The 21014-nt window shown below is 40.3% G+C and overlaps 4 protein-coding genes across 4 annotated transcripts; 1 reads left to right on the forward strand and 3 right to left on the reverse strand.

Moving 5' to 3' along the window:
- Positions 1–2852: 2852 nt before the first annotated feature.
- Positions 2853–3553, reverse strand: LOC117300397 (rhodopsin, GQ-coupled-like). The gene has a single exon (XM_033784181.1). The coding sequence runs from the start codon at positions 3551–3553 to the stop codon at positions 2909–2911; it is 645 nt and encodes a 214-aa protein (XP_033640072.1). The 3' UTR covers positions 2853–2908.
- A 12-nt stretch (positions 3554–3565) lies between these two features.
- Positions 3566–4055, reverse strand: LOC117300209 (opsin, ultraviolet-sensitive-like; the record flags this gene model as incomplete). Its single annotated transcript, XM_033783936.1, has 1 exon — positions 3566–4055. A coding segment is annotated over exon 1 (426 nt), but the record flags the coding sequence as incomplete, so codon positions are not given.
- A 3981-nt stretch (positions 4056–8036) lies between these two features.
- LOC117300184 (5-hydroxytryptamine receptor 4-like) lies at positions 8037–10187 on the reverse strand. Its single transcript, XM_033783906.1, has one exon. It carries the CDS (start codon positions 10067–10069, stop codon positions 8996–8998), a length of 1074 nt encoding a protein of 357 aa, XP_033639797.1. The 5' UTR covers positions 10070–10187; the 3' UTR covers positions 8037–8995.
- Positions 10188–13813: 3626 nt separating this feature from the next.
- On the forward strand, positions 13814–18173 carry LOC117300246 (G-protein coupled receptor moody-like). Its single transcript, XM_033783974.1, has one exon. It carries the CDS (start codon positions 16032–16034, stop codon positions 17178–17180), a length of 1149 nt encoding a protein of 382 aa, XP_033639865.1. The 5' UTR covers positions 13814–16031; the 3' UTR covers positions 17181–18173.
- Positions 18174–21014: the final 2841 nt, after the last annotated feature.

A 21014-nucleotide genomic window follows, 5' to 3' on the forward strand; every position in this document is an offset into this window, starting at 1 on the left:
TCGTTTTTATATATCCTTGTTTGAAAAGGCAGCTATTATTTTTCTCAGATGTAAAGAAATCTTACTGTTTGATCTACTTCTCTAGTGCTGAGAAGACTGATCCCCAAAGCTCTTGAAATTTGCAACACAAGAGGTAACCAAAAATTTGGATTCTAATGTCAGACCTTTTTGTCAGCAATGTCCTTCATTCCTGGTTTACCTGGGCCCAATGTTATGGCTCTGCTTACTGCCGACTTCTGCGCTTACAATCACCATTCTCCGCTTGAGGTGCAAGCGCCGAATTTCTGTGCTAGCTGTGTAAGCACAGAATGCCTATAGGGAGTACGCAGGCACACAATTTCCCGCTAACCCGTGAAATAATATTGACATAAGTGCAAAATTCCAGGCTTCCGTAAAGCGCCGTTTCTTTGCTTTTAATGGTAAGCAAAGCCATGCAATTGGTCCCTAATATTGTGAAACTTTGAGATGACATGGTATGTTTAAATAAGCAACTTTTATAACATCTTTGAGTTTGGTTCCACCATTGCATGGTTACTGACCATCTTTGCACACAGTATTTATTCACTTCATATAGTTTACAAGGCATTGTACATAAATATTAACACCTTAACTACCCCAAATAAACCACCGAGTCCATTTCATGCAACCCTAGCAAAATGTGATCTCTCAGGCTTGAATCAAGACTAGCATTTGAGGGCCTTGTCACAAAATCAACATTTCAGGAACTTGAGAGGCAACAAAGCCAAAGAGAAATTTTAATTGCATTTTCCATCAGTGCAGTGTCTCTTTATCTCTAATCAATTTCAAGTGAAAATGAAATTGAGTGTGTTTTCACCTGGCAGATTTCTATGAAACTGTTTGCCTGTAAAGAGATCCTCGTGTGAGAAGGTTCTTAAGTAATCAATGAATGACCGAGTAAGCTAATCCTTCAGTTGAGTCAAAGGTACATGTATAGTGTGGAATTATCAATATCAGTACAAGGAAAGATTGAGTTATACTAACAAGTTGATTGTTTAATAATTATTGTATTTCGTTCATATTATTAGTAATTCCTGGTAACATTGTTTTTCTTTTGAGTTGTAATTGTCACAATTGTTTCATTTGGAAAACCACATCACTGGTTTTGATTTTTTTGTTTCATACATTGTACTTGGTTTCACATATATTCTTTTTGTGTTTGCATGTTCATATTTCTTTATTATTTTCTAACATCCAACGTTCATTAACAGGCTGTTTATAATTACACAATTTGCGTTTAGTTGAACTCAAATTTATTTTTGTTGATTTCTACAAAAGTCCAATGCTCAAACATTAAGAGAAGACATGAGAATTAGAAAAATAAATTAGTATGTTTCATCTGCAAGCCGATTTAATTTTACATCTGGACGAAGATGATGAATCTTCTTTTAAGGACAGGGTTCCGTAGGTCATGCAAGGAATGCATGTCCAAAGTCCAAATTTAACATCTATTAAATGTCCAACGTCATATAAAATTTAAAAAAAAAGTATTCTGATTTCTTCTCTTTGGTTTGTTAGAGCAGTTTGGCATTCTTATCTTACTCTTTGGGTTTGTGTTAGTTTTAATTTTTTTCCCATGGATTGATTTGGTGTATTTTTGAGGTACTAATAAAAAAGATAATCATGATTTGTAAATGTTTCAACCAAAGAAAGTAATTGTGAAATAAAATAGTAGAATAATTATTTTGCACATCATGTGTTTCGATTGTTTGTTCAAATGCACCCCCCCCCCCCGATTGCCCAAACTTTTTTTTAAATCTCTTGTTTTTCACATGCTGAAATTACCGAAGCATCCCGATGACTGGTCTTAAAGCAAACTTTTCTCATGACAGCTGTTGGAAATTTCATTTTGTCCACGTGCACTTTTAATATGTACACACATTTTAAAGTTAATGCAATTCACAGTTCATAATGCACAATTTGATTTTTTTTTTTACAAGTAACACCGACTGAGCATGGAGCTTTTTATGGCTCCAATGTCTGATGAGTATTAAGCCGTGTCCGAAACGGCGACTTCGGCTACAGTTACGGCTAGATCGCGCGCGTCTGCCTATTCTTCAACACTGGTAGACGCGCTGATCTAGACGTAGCTGTAGCCGAAGTCGTCGTTTCGGACACGGCCTTCAGAAGAATTCATTGTTGTTCGTGCCTTATCCCATAACATTTGAGTTGAATTGTCAACTATACCAATTCTTTTCAGAACCAACACTACTCAAAACAGATTTATACACATGGTGCTACCGCAAACCTCACTCAACAAAACATTTCCTTCATCCAAAATAGATGGATTGCCCATGACGTCATTGACCGCCATCTTTGATGGAATGTGCACGCTTGCAATGCTATCATTGTGTCCTTTTCCATTGTTTGTCATTTAATATGGCGGTCAATGACGCTTTGTGCTATCCACGTAATGTATTAAATTGACCGGTACTCGCGTGAATTAATCATGAAAAACAACATGTTTATAAGGCCAATACTTGTCCGATGACGGAAGGAAGCGAAATGAGTTCATGGTCTGGCCACACTGGTCATCAGGGCTCAATTTCATAGTGCTGCTTAAGCAGAAAACCCTGCTTAAAAAATCACTGCTTAGCAAAAATGGGCAGGATACCAGGTCACCAATTGTACATGTGACATGGTATTTTGACTTGTAACCTGATTCTGGTAAGCATGTTTTGCTTAGGTTATTTTTGTGCTTTATAGGCAGTTCTATGAAATTAGGCCATAGGGCCGATTTCACAAACAGCTAAATTGATCTTAACTGCACATCAATCGTAGCTGCTAAGCAAAGTGTGATGTCACAACACAAACCACTATGGTTGTACTGACAGTTTGTCCTGATGCGATGAATTTTATTGCCCAGTTTGTCAAAAAAAAGTACGACGCATCAAACTTTCAGAGTGGTCACTTTGGCTTTTTCATATTGAAGGTCACACGTGAAATCAACCGAAGACTTTGCCCTTATGGCCCGAATGAAATCGGCTGCTTCGGGTATCTCCGTACACTTGCAGAGAAATATGGACCTGAAAACGGTCTTGAAGTGCGGGTGCTTAGTGGCGTAGATGATCGGGTTGATCCAACTGTTTAGAAGGAGGACAGTGACGGCATACGGGACTGCTGGCTTGAGGGTATCCACAAGAATGCAAACAGAGTATGGTGTTAGGCATAAGATGAAGGCACACACGATATAGAAAGTGTTCTTGGTTATCTCCATTTGTAGCTGGTTCCCGCTCTGCTGTCTGGTCCCCGTTCCCGTCTTCCACGCCGCATTGGTGGCATGTGCGGCCTGTCTTGCCGAGTGTCTTTTTATATGCCTGTAAATTTGATAGTAACTTCCAATCAAAATTATGAGTGGGATGGGATAGTTGGTGAAGACTATGATAAAGTCATACCACAATGCCATGTTGTTGCGATCAACAAAAGTGCAGAATTTATACTGGAAGTCGTACCCGAGTTCCACAAGTCCGAATATACCCGGTAACGATGCTGTGAGTAGGGGTATCAACCAAGTAAGGATAACCATTATTGTCATTTTCCTACGTGTGTAGACGCTCTGGTAAACCGAGAGCGGTTTGGTGACGAGGAGGAGTCGATTCAAGGCGATGAACGCAAGGGAGTGGATGCTGCAGCCGACCCCGGTGGTAGTCCCCACGGATACCACGGAGCAGAGCCACCCCGGTAAAGGCCAACCGTTCGGAGCCACCAACGCCGGTACCTGCCAGGCGAAGAAGAACCCGGTAAGTAAGTCTGCCACACTTAAATTCACGATGAACACATTTGTTGGTGTCCTCAGTCGTTTAGAAAGCACCACTGCCAGGATAACTATACTGTTGTCCAGTACAGCAATAAAGGACCACAGTGATATAAGAGTTGCCACGATCAGCCTCTGCGTGTAATCACAAAATTCAAATTCAAGATCGACCACTTGGGAAGAATTCTTCGGAATCTCATGCTCGGCACAGTGCTCCATTTCGAATAATACAAACAGCTTCGAGCTAATAACTTTGTTTTATACCAATAATATTTTCAAGGCGTTTCCTGCTTCCTTTGGGTTTTTCCAAAGTTAACCTTGACGTTGAAGATATCGCACTTCCTGTAGTTCATTCGTTGTACCTTTTGTCACCTCTTCGGCTGGTCACGGCCGCACACTAAGACTGCAGTTATTACCTCAGAAACAAATGACCTAATGATATTAACAAGAAAACCGTTATCGAAACCTTTCAAATCTCAGACAAAGTAGCACGTGGTAATCTTACAATCCATTGAAATATAGACATCATCAAGGTAAGCGAAAGTATTGCAGTTTCGCATCGTATAGCGAAATGATAGATACAACTAAAACACAAGAAAAAACATACAATTCAGTTACGTTCTGAATTTTCGGTTTCAAATCTCAGGATCGGTGCGGTGGTCGAAAATGTAATCGCTTGTGACGGTGTCCTGTACTGTGCATGCTTGTATACTATTATAAAATGCAAGGCGAGACGTGTGTTGGACCTAACGATCGAGTTCGAACTCTAGGCCATTATGCCGAAATTACCAAGGTCACAGTGATTTGAAACAATAAGGAAATGGCAAAATCAATTTGATTTTTGTTGTTGGTCTTCAACGACCTCCTTCCTGTTAGTAATTCATGTACATCTGGTCTCCATTGTGAGAACATTCAATGGTGTAAGTTAGGCTACATGCTTTATCTTACAATGTCCATTGGGTTATGATTCCTGCCCATAAACAAGAGCTAGTCTGCTCCGTTTGAGAATTATTAACTCATCCGAAGGATTTTTTTTTTTAAATCAGGTATATATTCCACGTGTAGTTTAAAAAGAGTTTCAAAATCTTACAATGTTCATTGAGGTATGTTTCCTGCCCAAGTAAGATCAGTCTGCTCCATTTGAGAATTTATTAACTATCCGACGAATGTTAAAGCATGTAGTTTTAAGAGGTTCAATGGTCACTGAGTTATGTTTCCTGCCCAAGTAAAATCATTCTGCTCCATTTGAGAATTATCAACTCATCCGAAACAACTCATCCGAAATGTGTTCGAATAGAAGCAGGTGATACCGGTATTCCGCGTATAAGAGTTTCAAAGATGGGCATCTGTAATCAATTTTTCAGGCTTTAGTGAAACCATAAAGTTGCTCCAAAGTGTCGTCTGTGTAGTTGCACTGACGTCGAATAATATCCAAATCCAAGCGGTGCATCCTTCACAAACTCACAGTGCGCTCAGATAGTTCCAATGTGCATTTAGAGTTGTACTATAATCGTTTGTTTTCTGGAACCATCCGAAAATTTGCGACTGAAATTTGGAAAATTGTCAGTTTGACCATAGCGTAAAGTTATTGTTTATGGTTTGACAGTGTCCAAGTTCAAATCAAAATGAACCCAAAGTTCGCTCTTCACTCATGGAGTACTGCAATTCGATTTCAGTACTATGGAATCACCCAAGCCAAATCAAACACCACGTAGATTTGTTAAAACAGATCTCTGTCGACCGTCGACATATCCCGGTGTGCACACTTGCGACTGAAATCCGGAAAATTGTCAGTTTGAAATCATTGTCCAAGTTCAAATCATAATGAGCCCAAAGTTCGCTCTCGACTCCACTCTGCAATGCGATTGCAGTGCTGAAAAATCACCCAAGCCAAATCAAACACCACGTAGATTTGTTGAAACACATCTCTGTCGACCGTCGACATCTCTAAATGAACATCTCTGACAAGAGCATCCTGCCGACGGCCTGTTCGTGAGCCCCATTTTAAATCCCCCTACAGGTGACCCGTTTTCCCGTCAAACGTAATGACTTTTACAACCGTACCCTTTGGCCGAGGCATCGTGCACAAATTACGCATAAGATAATGTTCGTCTTTCTGCTTGGCCTGACAGAAACACTCTATCACCCAGATTGATTCTGGTCGTTAGCTTGTGGGAACATGGCACACAAATTGACATACCAAGTTAAATTATAACCCGATAAATTAATCAGTCTGTGGACTTAATGCGTGCCGTATACCCTTTCCGGAAACTAAATCGACGGAGTCATCTTTCGTCCCATGCCCCATTATTGCTCCACTGGTTGTATTTGTTAGAGATTTACAATAACATGTTCGGCCTTCGCGAGGCAATGATAAAACATCAAAAGCAATGCTAGCAGAACATAATAAAAAACATATGACTGAGCAAGATAAAGCACATATTCAATTCCGCTCTGTTTTATACTGTTTATACTTTAGATAATGGCCTAAAGTTCCCTCCGAGTGTTGTTTTGTGGTTAAATCGATTTTTCATCAAACAAATTTTGTAACTTTCAGGGCAGACAATTACAAAGAAAACTGACTGAGCAAGATAGAGCACAATTACTTATTTTCAATTAGTATTTCTCTCTGTTTTGTATGGAGCCATGCTCCATCCAAATACTGCTCACTTTGGAGGGGTGATGTCATAGAAATCTTTATGAGAGTCTTTTTTATTTGTGGTTAAATCGACTTTACATTTATTGTAATTTTAAGGGCAGAAAAATGGAAAGAAAAAATGGCTGAGTAAGATAGAGCACATTTATTTTCAATTTGTGTTTCTCTCTGTTTTGTAAAATGGCGCATGGCAGGGCCATACTCCCACTACTGCTTACTTTGGATTTGGAGGGATAATGTCATGTTCTCTGTGTGTATGTTTTTTGGTTGAATCGACTTTTCATCAAATAAATATTGTAATTTTAAGGGCAAGTTGAATCACTTATTGTAAACTTGTATGCCAGAGTGTCGTGTTAATACTTGTTGCCCTTCACTCAAGTGACTGTGTTTTGCTATTTGTTCACTATTGATTTGATTATTCAAATCAGTTTAAGTGCAGGAGGTCAGTTTATATGTTGAGACATCATCTTATGGATTCTGCTGTAGTGTTTTAAGTGGATGCTCGGTCTTTTTAATTAGTGGGTCGGCCTTTTAGACATGTGTCTCCATGACAAAGAAAACAGCTCATTGCAGGAAAATAAAGACAAAATAATAATGCAAAATTATTTTCAAGAGAAATGTAAATTGTTTATTAGTAGATCTACAATTCTTATTCAATTAAAATGATTAATTCACGATACAAGGGTGTCATTTATCGACATTTTGTGATGAAACTAGTTTCTCTGTGGAAACATATGTACGGTAAACATAACATGGTAGCAACCTAAGACATTGACCCAATTAAGATGAAATGTACACGCCCGTTGTCAAGTAAATGCAATATTGGTTTGTAAATGATTATGGTTTTGTCATTATATTGCAGAGTTGTGTTTTATTGTTCAATTCTTCTTAGAAATGGTATCCGAGCTTTGCGCTGGTCCCACATAATTGTACTGACATGGCGCACTAACACTATTACTAGAGCAAAAGCATAGGCCTACTATTTTAAATTTTATACAAAAAGCTTATCTGTGATACAGCCTATTATTCCAGCTTGTGGTCCTGCTCGCCGTTTTTCCAGCTCATCTGGTTATTAAAACACTTATGTTTCCATGGTGGCGCCATTCTGTTTATCTACCATTAAACCTTAAACAGTTGGCGTTTTCCAAACCTCAGCTAATACTTCTGCTCCCGGTTTCAGGCTTTGTTTGATGCGGGAAACACTGTACAATGTAATGACGGAGCCTGGGTTTGAGCCCAAGCCGAGGGTTCGAAAATGCCAAAGGGATCACAATAATAATTGGCCTGGCCCCAGTTCAATAAGAAGCGTTTGTCTCATAATTGCAGACGAAGAACTATACTTAAAGACACTGGACATGCACTTTTGGTAAGTTTCAAAGACTAGTCTACACAGTTGGTTTATCTCAACATATGCATAAAATAACAAACCTGTGAAAATTTGAGCTCGATTGGTCGTCGGAGTTGCGAGATAAAACACCCTTGTCACACGAAGTTGCTTTCTTTCTTTCTCGAAAACTACGTCACTTCAGAGGGAGCTGTTTCTCACAATGTGTTATACTATTAAGAGCTCCCCATTACTTGTTACCAAGTCAGGTCTTATGCTAATAATTACTTTGAGTAATTTTATTACCAATATAAAAATATAGTATCCACTGCCTTTAAGGGGTGCTGGGTACACGGTCTCTAGTTTTACAATTGGTCATGTTCAGTGACATACCTTTCTCTACTTATGCTTTTTTGTTATACCATTCTTACTTTCATCAAATAATGAAATGAATGATTAGTGAAATACCGTAATTTGACAAGAATGATATCATGTCCTGTGTCCTAGGGCGCTAGACCCACCCCTGGGTTAGTGTAACTCGGGATCTGTTGTAAACTGAGACCTGAAAATGTGCTAAACTGACGCAGAATTTGAATCGAAAACCCCACCTTATTAAAACCAGTTTCCGGTCAGCCTGACCCAAAATGGGTCCGGTCCTTTGGTTTCGGAATCCGGGTCGACCATGACCTGGTCATTTTCAGATCATGTAAAGATTCAACGATTTCTGATAAGCAACAAGGGAAAACAAAAACATAAGCCAAAATTCTTTGTATTCGGAAATGTGAACGATCTCTCAAGCGCGAGCGAATGAACATCTTCATTATTGCGCCCTCATAGTGAAACTCGCTGCGTACCGCGTCATAAACGCTGTGTATACTTTTAACGTTTAACATTGTGTGTGCTGGTGTCATTCTATCTTTACACAGAAGTTTTGTTTTGTTTACCATGAAGAGTTTGCGTGCTTGTTTAATACCCTTTTCTATAATAACAAGCTGTATTGGCAGTGTGTTAACCAGTACGGCAATCGCAATTATAAAAGAAGAAATAAAAAACCGTTAAATGCATCGAGACTAAACCAGACAAAATGGAATGTTTCAATCTTGTTCGTGATGATAATTAATACTGACTTGAAGAAGCAGAGTTTCCGTGACAAATCTTTTAATATCATTTAATTACATACATAGAATTACGTACAGCCATCCGATGTGCATGGACGGTCTATTTTAATATTGTCACACTACAGTTATCTTCTGCGTATTACAGCCTTTCGGACAAAAGGATCAGGTTGTATTTTGTTGAACTGGCAACGTAGCATCAAACGAAACACTTGCCTGAACTGAGGGTGCTTAGTGGCGTAAATAACCGGGTTGACGCAACTGTTGAACGCCAAGAAGACGGCGGCCCACGGTATGAACGGGTCGCTCGGAGGTATCATCAACGCTATGCCGAACGGCGAGACGCAGATCACGAAAGCGAGCACTACGCAGAAGAGATTCTTGGTGATATCAATCTGTCTTCGCGATGACGTCAGACGCCTCGTGACACTGTTGTTCTCCTTAGGGTGGAGCGCCTCCTTGGTCTGTACACTCGAGGAGATCGACAGCTCTAGGCTTGATGACGTCATCATGTTCTGACAGTGCTGTTTGACGTGCTTGAAGATCTTCACGTAGCAGATGACGATGATGACCATTGGACCCGGGTAGAACGAGACAGCCTGGAAGATGCTGTAGATATGCGACAAGGGGTTACTTGTCTTATGGTTGCACGTGCCGTACTTTTCAGCGTAGCCTAGCTCACCGAGTCCGAACAACGGCGGGACGAACGCGACGAGCAACGGTACGAACCACGTGGCGGTGACCATAACGGCAACTTTGAACGGTGTGTAGAGACTCCTGTAATGCTTTATGGACTTGGTGATGAGTATGTATCTGTTGAGAGCGATGGCAGCAAGGGTGTACAAGCTACAGCCCCCGCATGTGTACAGGATCAGGGCCAATGTTTTGCAGACCAGGTCAGAAAACATGGAGTTGCTCAAGTCCGAGTGAAGCAGGTTAGCGGCGTTGAAAGGTAAAGACATACAGGTAAGCAGGTCAGCAACGCTTAGACTGACCACGAAGGCGTTGGTGATGGTCCGGAGACGTCGCGAGAGGGCCACGGCGAGGATGACTAAGACGTTGCCGAAGATGCCGAAGACCGAGATAAGGAGGTTTAAAGAGGCTACCACCACACGCTGGTTGTAGTCTGAGAATCTGAACTCACCAGCGCCCTCATCGTCTAGAGCGTCACCTGATTCTGTTCCATTTGGTTGTGGATACATGCTTAACTGTTACTGTTCAGCTTAAAAAAATAACTTTGAAGACGACTATTGTTGAAAAAGGTGTCTATCTTTCACAAAATCAGATGAAATGTTTTCTGTACTCAACGACAACAGTGTCAGCAACCATAGTTGCGGGCAGTGAATGTGAGAGTCGCTATTCATAAGTCCTTTATATACATTTCGTTCCTAGTAAACAAACCCCACCCCAGGGATCGGTTTTATGTGACTCTACTCAGACGTTGTTTAAAACAACATTGCTTTTTCGCGTCACCGGACGCAACTTAGCTTATTATTAAGCGCAGTAGCATCCTGGGTACGGCGCTACCTGGTAAGCAGAGTCAGAAATGGCACACATTTGAGTATGTCACTTTAGCACTATCACATCCGCTACTGTTCAGTATTGTGGACGATTTTGAAATGTGTTTGTTCAAGGCAAAGGGAAGTTCAGTCATTTCATTTTGTTTTTGTCAGAGGCAGAAGGAAGTAGGATGGTTGTTTGCTGTCTGGCATTGATTCTAGCGGTTAGCATGGTGACTTGCACCTTTACATGCACCTTTACATTAAACTTGTTTGACCACTGTGAAGGAACGTTATGTCCTACAACCGAGTTTGACCATTATGTCCAAACCACTGTGTCCACTTTCCACAATCCACTGATGTCCAACAAATCATGTTCGACCCATTGTTTCCAATAATGTCTGACAAGCCAATTATGTTCGACCCATAGTGGCCGACAGTCATGTCCGACAGACCATTATTTTCGATCAACTGTCCAACAAATAATTACTGTTCGACCCACTATGTCCAACAATGTCCGACATGCATTTTGTCCAACTTGTCCGATAATGTCAAACAAACTATCAAGTCTGGTCCGCTGTGTGCAACAGCAGCCATTATTGTTCATCATTTTATTTCCAAACAAACCTTTTTTGTTCATGGAACTTTGCGTATAGGGCTATTACTCAATATCAATCATGTAGTTGGTTTTCACGTGTGTTTGGTTGGATATACTACTTTGGAGAGAAAAAAAACCAAATTGAATGTAACTGTTTCCGCAACATAAAGTGTCAAACAAACGCATAGTCACCCAAACTGACCGAGTTTTTCACCTTTTAATTAAAGGGAAATTATATTATTGCTGTTTGTTTTTAGAAAATGGATTCGTTGACACGGTATTATGATCAGTATTAGTCTAATCAGCCTGATGTCAGCCTTGACTACCGAGAAAAACGAGGGCAAGTGATGACGATTTCAAACTTTCAAGTAGGTCACGTTGAATAAACACCCTCAAACGATGGTTAACCGTCACTTCAAAGTTGACTCCCAACAAGGCAAGCGTGACAGCAGTAGCTGCATGTTCGCACCGCCAGAGGGTTCAATACCTGGATGCATGTTGTCATGTATGTTCGCATTTTTATGGAAGTGTATTGTGGCTATAAAATATGGACGATGTGGATTGCATGGTTTTAATATTCAATTTACAGTTAACACGACGGGATTTGACTCAGTTATTTGTAGATCATATTACACTGGCTGCAGCCATATTTTGTGCCAAACAATGGAAACGTGAACGCGCTGTGCGCGACTCTCAGCTAATGGTAGCTAGTTGGGCGGGGGGGGGGCGCTGTTTTGGGGCTGTGACGTCATATTAGGGAGTAAAAGGTAGCCTATTGTACATTGTTTTAAGAAAACATTAACTTGGGAGTCGGAAGTATGACCTTCAGCCTGATAGGGGTTCTGATTCTTATCATTAGCGAAAGAACCTACGTCCGGAACTAAACAAATCACACGTTAGCAGTCAGACGTGCTCGAGAGAGCATTGGCAATGTATAGAGCGCCCTCGAGCGGTGAATGTCTCTGTCAAAACATCTTTACCGATTCTGTAATAATTGAAACAGTCATCGCACTTTTTCGAAGCAATGAATTACGTTAGGGAGCACTGCCGATAAAGTAGATTATGTTCTCAATGCTGAAAGTGACAACTCAATTTGTAATTGTGTGCAGGCCTATAGATGTCCTTTTTTTTTAGTTTAAAAATAAGCCTATACGTGGGTCGATACAACACTTCCAGGAATAATTGTGAGGAAGTGATTAAACAAAAGTGCAAGTGGTCTTCATTTCGTTCGAAATAAGTAAAATTTTGCCCTATAAGGTTGTACGTTTTTAGTTAAAAATAGGACTTTATGTGGGTCGACACTCTTCAGTTCTAGGAATAATAAATTTAAGGCAGTGGTAACCAAATGCGTTTCATAGTGTAATCAGATGACAACAGTAAACAAACAAGCCTAGCATCTCTTGTTCGAGAAGATGCCGCGTTCGAATTGCACACAATATTCATGTACATCAGCTGTCAAAATATAAATGCACAAAGGGGTATTTTTGTCGTCCAAGATAAGATAAGATAATCATCCTCCTTTAGGGAAGGTGTGCATCCGGAGTTAAAAGAGTACACGAACCTTTTTTATGTAATTTCCTACCCCTATTAGGATTTTGACACTTTGCATGCCACCGCAACTGATAGATATGGCCTCTTTCAAATAAAAACAATAACAACAACACTTGATTTTGACAGCTGGTGGGGGCATATCAAACAGTTAGCGCTATAAAGGACTTTTTGGTAACAAGAAAATGAAAGGCCGCCAGAGACAAATGGAACCGTTATCTTGAAAAGACAGGTTGAACGTCAGGCTTGGTGTGACTGGCAGACATGAAGGGCGCCATCAATGTTGTTTTACCCCTAAGGAAGGTTAGCGTTTCAATTAATCTAAGTGCAGCTCTCGAGGAAAACTGTTTTGGGAATCGTTCGATTGTTTTAATCGTATATACAAAAAAAGTATACACTAAAAGTAACATCTGAAAGTAAAGTTTTCAAAGCATGCTCACGTTTTTTTTTTGATCGCCTGATGAATTCCGGAGCGATATTATTATGTCCACTCGGCGGGTCCTTCACACAATCTGAGAAGCGTTACTGACAATAACGCTTCTCAGAATCAAATTTGCATAATCACATTACTTCGAAATGAAATGTTTCTCCAACAATATAAATTACACTATCGAACGCTGTACTAAACAGTTTGTATATCCATAAAGGTATCTAAATTTGCAAGTTCCTCATTACACTGTTTGATTATTTAAAGCCGTTTGACACTTTCGGTAAACAGTATTGTCCGAGGCCTACACTTCGTGTATCACAACTTTTATATAAAATAACAAACCTTTGAAAATTTAGGCTCAATCGTTCATCGGAGTCGGGAAAAAATAACGGGAAAACACGTTTCCGCACGTTTCGCCGTGTCATGACATGTGTTTAAAATAAATCCGTATTTCTCGATATCGAGAATTGATATTGTCTCAAAAAGTAAAGCATTTTATTGAATAATATTTCAAGAGAAGTCTTTCACCATTACCTTCTGTCAACCCTGTTAGTTATTTGTATATCTGTGAACTTGTTTTTTGTTTTTCTGTTCCGAAAGTGTCCAATGGCTTTAAGTAAAACAAAGTAAAAAATCATGTTGTCTTTATATGGTTCAATCATCCATGGTTCAATCATGGAGGTAGGTCACGTTTGTAACCAGATTCCAATAGGCGATCGTTCAGGCTTCCTCAGTCCCTCATCTATATAGAAACAATGTCTTATAGACTTCCTCAGTCCCTCATCTATATAGAAACAATGTCTTATAAAACGTTTCAATGCCAGTCTGCTATTTACGATTATTAATTGGAACTGCTGCTGGACGCGGCGTGCTTCGTGACGATTTATTTAGCACACGAACGACTGTTACAAATCTAACCGGACCCTGATAGGCACGCTTTCCAACGACCCACAACGCTCCCTTTCAGATGCAAAATGTACATAATATACAATGCACTGACCCGCAAAGTAAATTTGAAAAGATGTTCACTGTTTTCACACCTGACGTCATTCATTGTGCTTACTGTGTGTGACGTGCAACCTGTATGGGACTCATCGTCAAGAAGCCATAACTGTGCAGGGGGTTTACTTTAATACGGCCCACTCCATCATCAAGAAACTCACTGACTGTGTCTTCTCTGAGGACGGGATGATGAAAGACGGTGATTGATACCACTCAAGAAATCATATGGGGACATTATTTGTGAAAGCTGATTTATCTATGATCAAATTCATAGGATCGATTGACGTACCGGTACGCCAGTTGGGTGTTAAAGCTGGAGGGTCTTTGGGGTGAAGAACATTGGAGATTGCTACCGATTGAGAAATCACCATTACTATATCCACTTACTCTAGAAAGCTGATTTATCTAGGATCAAACCCACAATTGGATCGTACGCCAGTATTGGGTATTGAATATGTGACCCGAAATACCTTATCTTAAGACTCGAAGCTGGATGTCGTTTTAAGAAAACTGGGTGACATTGGTGACTGACCCCTCAAGAAACTTAATTTGGTGATGTGCATCGATCTGATTTACCTCACAGCTAGGAGCGGACGCACGTATTGAATGTGGGGTTGACCCGAAATACCTACACGTCGAGTCACTAGAAACGATCGATCTACAATACAATAGTCAAGACGAACGCTGATCGCAGCTGATATAAAGTGATTGTCAGTAGGGGTCAAACATATTGTCAAACTTTTACCTGACCTCGTGCTTTGTTTTTGTTTAGACTTTATTTATCGGCAGTGTATCTGGAAAGCCTTCACACGAATTTAACACTCAAGGTTTTCAACTTGGTTCTACGACTGTTTTGGAAGCGAATTCGGCCGTCAGGTGTTACTTGTAGCCACACACGAAGACGTCTTCAAGAACACTGAGCCCGGAAGGTGACCGTATAAGAAATGAGATAGGAACATGAATTAATCGTATATCATTATATCTATGAGGGAACTCGAAACTGTTGATTTCAACTGTAAGAATACCGACGAATAGGATTACAAGAAACCACTCATCAAACAGTCGTATACTCAAATTGAATTTCAAGTTCAGTGTCACGTCCTACCGACGACTAGGATTACAAGAAACCACAATACCACAACCATAATACACTTCGCGTGATAGAGGAACTATAGTTTGATGACAAACGGTACATCCGGTCTTAAGTTATCCGCTATAATTCCTGTCCTCAAACCCAACCATAACTTAATATTGCATGCTGTACAAAATTAGTTGGTGTCACCTACCTGTAGCATTATAGCCACCTGTGTATGATGTCAGTTGTCACATAGTTGTAAAAGGTCATCTTTTAAAATAAAGGCAGGAGTCAGTGCTGATCTACCAGGACACAATACAATAATTCGGAAATGGTTTGACAGTAATGCAGCCTTGTTCTTGAAGTATATAACTATAGCCAGCGCACACCTGTTGACATTAATAATGACATGATCAATCGATCGACTCCTTTGTTATTGAACAACAATCGCTCTCAGCAGATAGGTGTTCAACGCAACTGTTAAATGTTCGCCAAACAGCCAATCGAAACAGCAAAAGTAATCTTGAACATTATTGTCTGACTTTGAGGTCAAAAGAACAAGGCTGCGATCGATACAACCTGTACTTTCAATTTCACTTTCACCAATTCATTCATTCATAGCTCACACTCAGACCGTTGAGGCACTGCTTGTCAGCTACCACCACCCGTGACATCACTGGTCGTGTACCACCCCGACTATCTGCCGGAAACGCAAGTAAGAAGCAGTCAGATATTATGAGTACGACTGTGTAACTTTACTGTGCATTAGTTGTATTCGTAAGCTCGTCATATTGTGCAAAGGTCTGTGGAGCAGTTATTATGGCTTTTGTTTACCTGCATTGAATTTCAAGGACCGGCATTCTGTGCAGTCTGTGCGGAAAGTGTCTAATGCTTGCAGAGCTATTGGCTACCTATTCGGACGGTCCCGGTGAGTGATTTTTGTAACAGAACATTTTGAACACTGCGTTTGGACTTTAAGTTGTATCATTCTCACACAAACTTGAAATTGACCATGGAGTTTGATAGCTACGATAGCTTCAACTCCTCGGAGGTGGACAATTCCACGGACATTCCTTTCGAATTCAGCGACTACACCCAGAGAGTGGTGGTCGCCACGATGTTCCTGACCGCCTCCCTAGTCGGTACCCTGGGCAACGCTCTGGTGATACTCGCCGTACTGTTGTCCAAAAAGCTCCGGACAGCGACCAACGCGTTCGTGGTGAATCTAAGCTTAGCGGACTTGCTGACCTCGCTGGTGATCGTGTGGGACGCTGTGGCCCTGCTGGGCAAGGATGGATTCCCCGTCTCGGAATGGGTGTGCAAGGTGGTCGCCATTATCCAGTCCACAACTGTTGGTTGTAGCATGTACATGTTGGCTTCTATTGGATTGAACCGGCTACTGCTGATCACGCGAGCCGCTACAACGTACAGGGTTCTCTACACGCCTAAAAAGATCGCCATGTGGTTAATATTCACCTGGATGATCCCTCTATCGATAACCCTCCTACCCCCTGTTTTCGATGTGGGTGCGGTTGGGTACAACCCCAAATACCACACCTGTGGGTCCATCTCATCTCACCCCTTATCCAACTACTACGATCTCATCGTGGCCGGTGGGTTATACCCCATCCCACTCGTCACAATCATCGTCTGCTACGTCCTCTTGTGGCAGCACCTTAATCGCCATGCCAAGAGGATGATCACCTCCCCCCAAGCTTCCGTGGATTCCACAGCCAACAACCTGTCCATCGTCTCTAAGGATGTAGATGCCGTCAACAACCACTATCCACAGTCACCGAGGCACAGCACGGGGACCGTCCGGACCAACGCCACCATAAGCCGTAACCGTATGAGCCGACGTCAGTACGAGATCACCAAGAACATGTTCTATGTCTTGTGTGCCTTCATGCTTTGTCTAACTCCCTACGCCATTTGCCTGTTCTTCGACGACAGCGATCCGGCGATACCATATGCCGCCGCCATTTTGTTTATCAACAGCTGTATAAATCCCGTTATTTATGCAGTTAAGCACCCGCATTTTAAGACTGTATTCGGCTGCATCTTCCGTCGCCAGTGGGACCACATCCCTGAGCCCTCGGACACACTCAAGAGGCTAATAAGGGGAGGAAACTGTTGTGGGAGAAGTGCTTTTTACGCATGAGAATTCTGAAACACCTGCCTTATCTTATGGAACTTTTGCGATGCTACGTCTCAAGTTTAATTAGACTCGCCGCCAGTCACCTATAATGTCATTTAAACAGTGGTTTCCAAAATGGTGGGCGTTGCCTTAGGCTCAGCCCGGGCAAGAGCTAGAGGTAAAGAGGTGCGGTGGTTTAAAGATGATAATTTTTAACACAACATGTTTTAAGCAAACGAGCAATTATCAGTAGTTTTTAAAATATTGTCGGCGTTGCCTTAAGCCTCAGCCGGGGTTTTAAAGATAATAGCTTTTATCCCAACACTTTTAAGCAAACGAATTGTTATCAGTGGTTTGTAAATGGTGGGCGTTTCCGAATTCCTTAGCCTCAGCCCGGGCCAGAGGTAAAGCAAACGTTTTGGAAGAGGCACTGTGCTTTGATGACAATATTAATAAAAGTAGTTTTTAATACTTAATTTGTTAAGCAAACGAACAATTATTCAAACGATTTTGGAAGAGAAACTACGTTGTGATGATGTCGATACAAAATAGTGACTGCTGTATACCATGTAAAGTAGAGGCAAAATGTGTAAACTGCCAAAGATGAAAAAAATAAGCAGGATTGAAAAATTAACTGGAGCTTGTGTCAAGAGACATGTATTGATTTAAATATAATACATTATTGGCTTTTGAAAGAGTATATAAATTCGTATTCTCGAATGAATACACCACATGACAAACGTATGCAAATTTATTCAATTAAGGTTGCTTGTATCCAGACCGAGGCTGAATTGGTTATAGTCTGGCTCCATTCCATAATGTTTCAGTCAGTATTCATTTCTGTTGTTGCATACATGGAAAGCGATAAACATGACTGCTGCCCTCTTGATTATTACAATGTGCCACTCACAGTATTAGGCCATGTTCGAATTAGCAGCTACATCTACGGCTATGGCTAGTGTCATTGGCACTGGACACTATTGGTAATTGTCAAAGACTAGCCTTCAGAGTTGGTGTATCTCAACATAAGCATAACAAACCTGTGAAAATTTGAGCTCAATCGGTCATCGAACTTGCGAGATAATAATGAAAGGAAAAAACACCCTAGTCACACGAAGTTGTTTGCGTTTAGATGGTTGATTTCGAGACCTCAAGTTCTAAATCTGAGGTCTCGAAATCAAATTCGTGGAAAATTACGTCTTTCTCTAAAACTATGGCACTTCAGAGAGAGCTTTTTCTCACAATGTTTTATACCATCAAGCTCTCCCCATTACTCGTTACCAAGTAAGATTTTATGCCAATATTTATTTTGAGTAATTAACAATAGCGTCCACTGTTAAGAAGAACTGTCGAAAGCCTCAAATTCGTGCACGGTGGTCTTAGGGCCTTGTCAAACTGGGCATCTTTTCCAGGCAATTTGGAGGCAACCAATTGTGTGCATGCCACATGCTCACTTTCATAATTATACCACATGAGTATTTTTTTCTTACGATCCCTTAGGGAAATTATGTGAACATTCAAATGTGAATGCCTTTTCTTCATTATTGCAAGAGAAATAGCTTTATTTAAAGGAACACGTTGCCTTGGATCGGTCGAGTTGGTCTTTGAAAAGCGTATGTAACCAATTGTTATAGAATGCATATGATTAGAAAGATATTTTAAAAGTAGAATAAAATGATCCACACAAGTATCACTCGAAAGTGCGTGGTTTTCCTTTTATCTCGTCGACAAACACGGTCGGCCATTTATGGGAGTCAAAATTTTGACTCCCATAAATGGCTGACCGTGTTAGTTCGCAAAGTAAAAGGAAAACCACGCAATTTCGAGGCAAATGTGTGTGGATCATTGTATCTACGTTTTAAACATCTTTCTAACCATATGTATTTTATAACAAACGGTTACAAACGCTTTTCAAAGACCAACTCGACTGATCCAAGGCAACGTGTTCCTGTAATACACGCTGACCCGAGCATTATTCATTTTTAAATAAATTTAAAATAGTTCATTCAATAATTTTGAGCAACGGGAACTTTATCATTCAAAAGTGGATGCCATTGCATGGACCGATGCCATGGGCAGGCCATTTTTGAAACCACGGCCTGTACTGACTTCGCGTGTGGTTTCGAAAATGGCCACTTCCACCCAATTGAAAATGGTGCCCGATTGAAAACATTGTAGGGAAGCAATGACACACGTGTGCTATGTTATTTTGGCTGGTTACATAACTCTGGCAAGGACAATTTGATTTTGCTTTTTTCTGCTGAGACAGCGCTATGCAATTGCCCCCTGGCTATAGCAACTGTCCAAAAATGCTATTTCTCACCCAGACTATAACATGTTTTTAATGATTTTATTTTGCGATCTGACGATCGTGCCTAAGAACATTCAGCTCAGTTAATTGTATTAACTCAAATAAACAAGTTCTAAACGCTTAATTTGTCAATTTTACTTCTCTTTCAAAAGGGGAAAATATTTTCCTTTTTTAATTTTGAAAATATTAGCAAACAAAATGTTCGCTCTCACGATAGCATATAGGACTTATCGAGGGATTTTTGTAAAAACTGGTTTAACCCACATACTCGAATCTAATTTATACATCCATTATTTTGAAGGAGCATTTAATATTATAAATCAGCGACACAGTAAAACAAATGATAACGTTGCCATAACCTGGTTTGTGTGGGTCTTTTCTTTTCTCTTTTGCATGCATCAGCTAGGCTTTATTTGTAGTAAAATCTTAATTTAGAAATCAACCCCTGAGTAATTTAGGATATGTAAAGCGAAATAATACCTCCATGTATCTGGGGAAATCACCAGACCTTCCCCGGAAATTAATGAACTTCAATTTGTCGTTAAAGTAAAGACTTTGGCCCCAGACAGAGTTGAACCTTTTACTCTTCTTATCTAAAAACGAGGAAGTATGAGCTTTCAAAACCTGATATATTTAACTCCTAGTAGACTATTGGTCTTTTTTGTTTCTCATATGGCTATTCTCGTTAAAACAACAAAGAATAACAACTTAATTTTCACTTAATACAAACCAAAGGTGAATAATTTGTTTGGTGTGGGCGTCACATTCCACCAAAAACAATAAATTAAAAGGGTGACAAACACTTCCGTTTTGTTCGTTCTTGGAGTGCATCCAACGTTTACTGTCTGACAAAAGTTTGCATAAAGTGACACTATTAGCAACTAAATAAGATTGACATGGCATAAATTTAGACGAATTATGGACTGGATTCTATTGATCACTGTTTCTCTAGTGTGGTTCTCTTTTGACAGATTACGATTGAGTATTAGTTATTGCTGTTGAATGATAAGGGAACACGGAATTGAACTGAATCTGAGAAGTGTTACCGCGTGATACGCTTCTCCGATTGTGTATTCCTATCCTGTATTCGTGGACATTATTCGCTCCGGATTTTCGGCAATATTCTTGACCATCTGCTGAATTGAAATTTACAGATGCTAGTTTTATTGTGTATTATATCTACATTTAATAATTGACTAAAACAATCGAACGGTTAAAACAACCAAAATGTACACTTGCCCTTTAACAAGGGTCATGTGAACCATTTATTCCCTCTCCTGTTTAGATTAAATGATTCAAACTACTTAAAGACACTGGACACCTTTGGTAATATTGTCAAAGGCCAGTGCACTTCGTGTATCTCAACATATGCACAAAATAACTCAATTGGTCGTCGAAGTTTGCGAGATAACAATGGAAGAAGAAAAAAAACACCTTTGTCACACGAAGTTGTGTGCTTTCAGATGCTTGATTTCGAGACTTCACGTGTGAGTTCTCGAAATCAATTCGAATATTTTACTGAAAAATTACTTCTTTCTCAAAAACTA

Source organism: Asterias rubens, chromosome 15 (genome assembly GCF_902459465.1).
Source record: "Asterias rubens chromosome 15, eAstRub1.3, whole genome shotgun sequence".
Lineage (NCBI taxonomy): Eukaryota > Metazoa > Echinodermata > Asteroidea > Forcipulatida > Asteriidae > Asterias > Asterias rubens.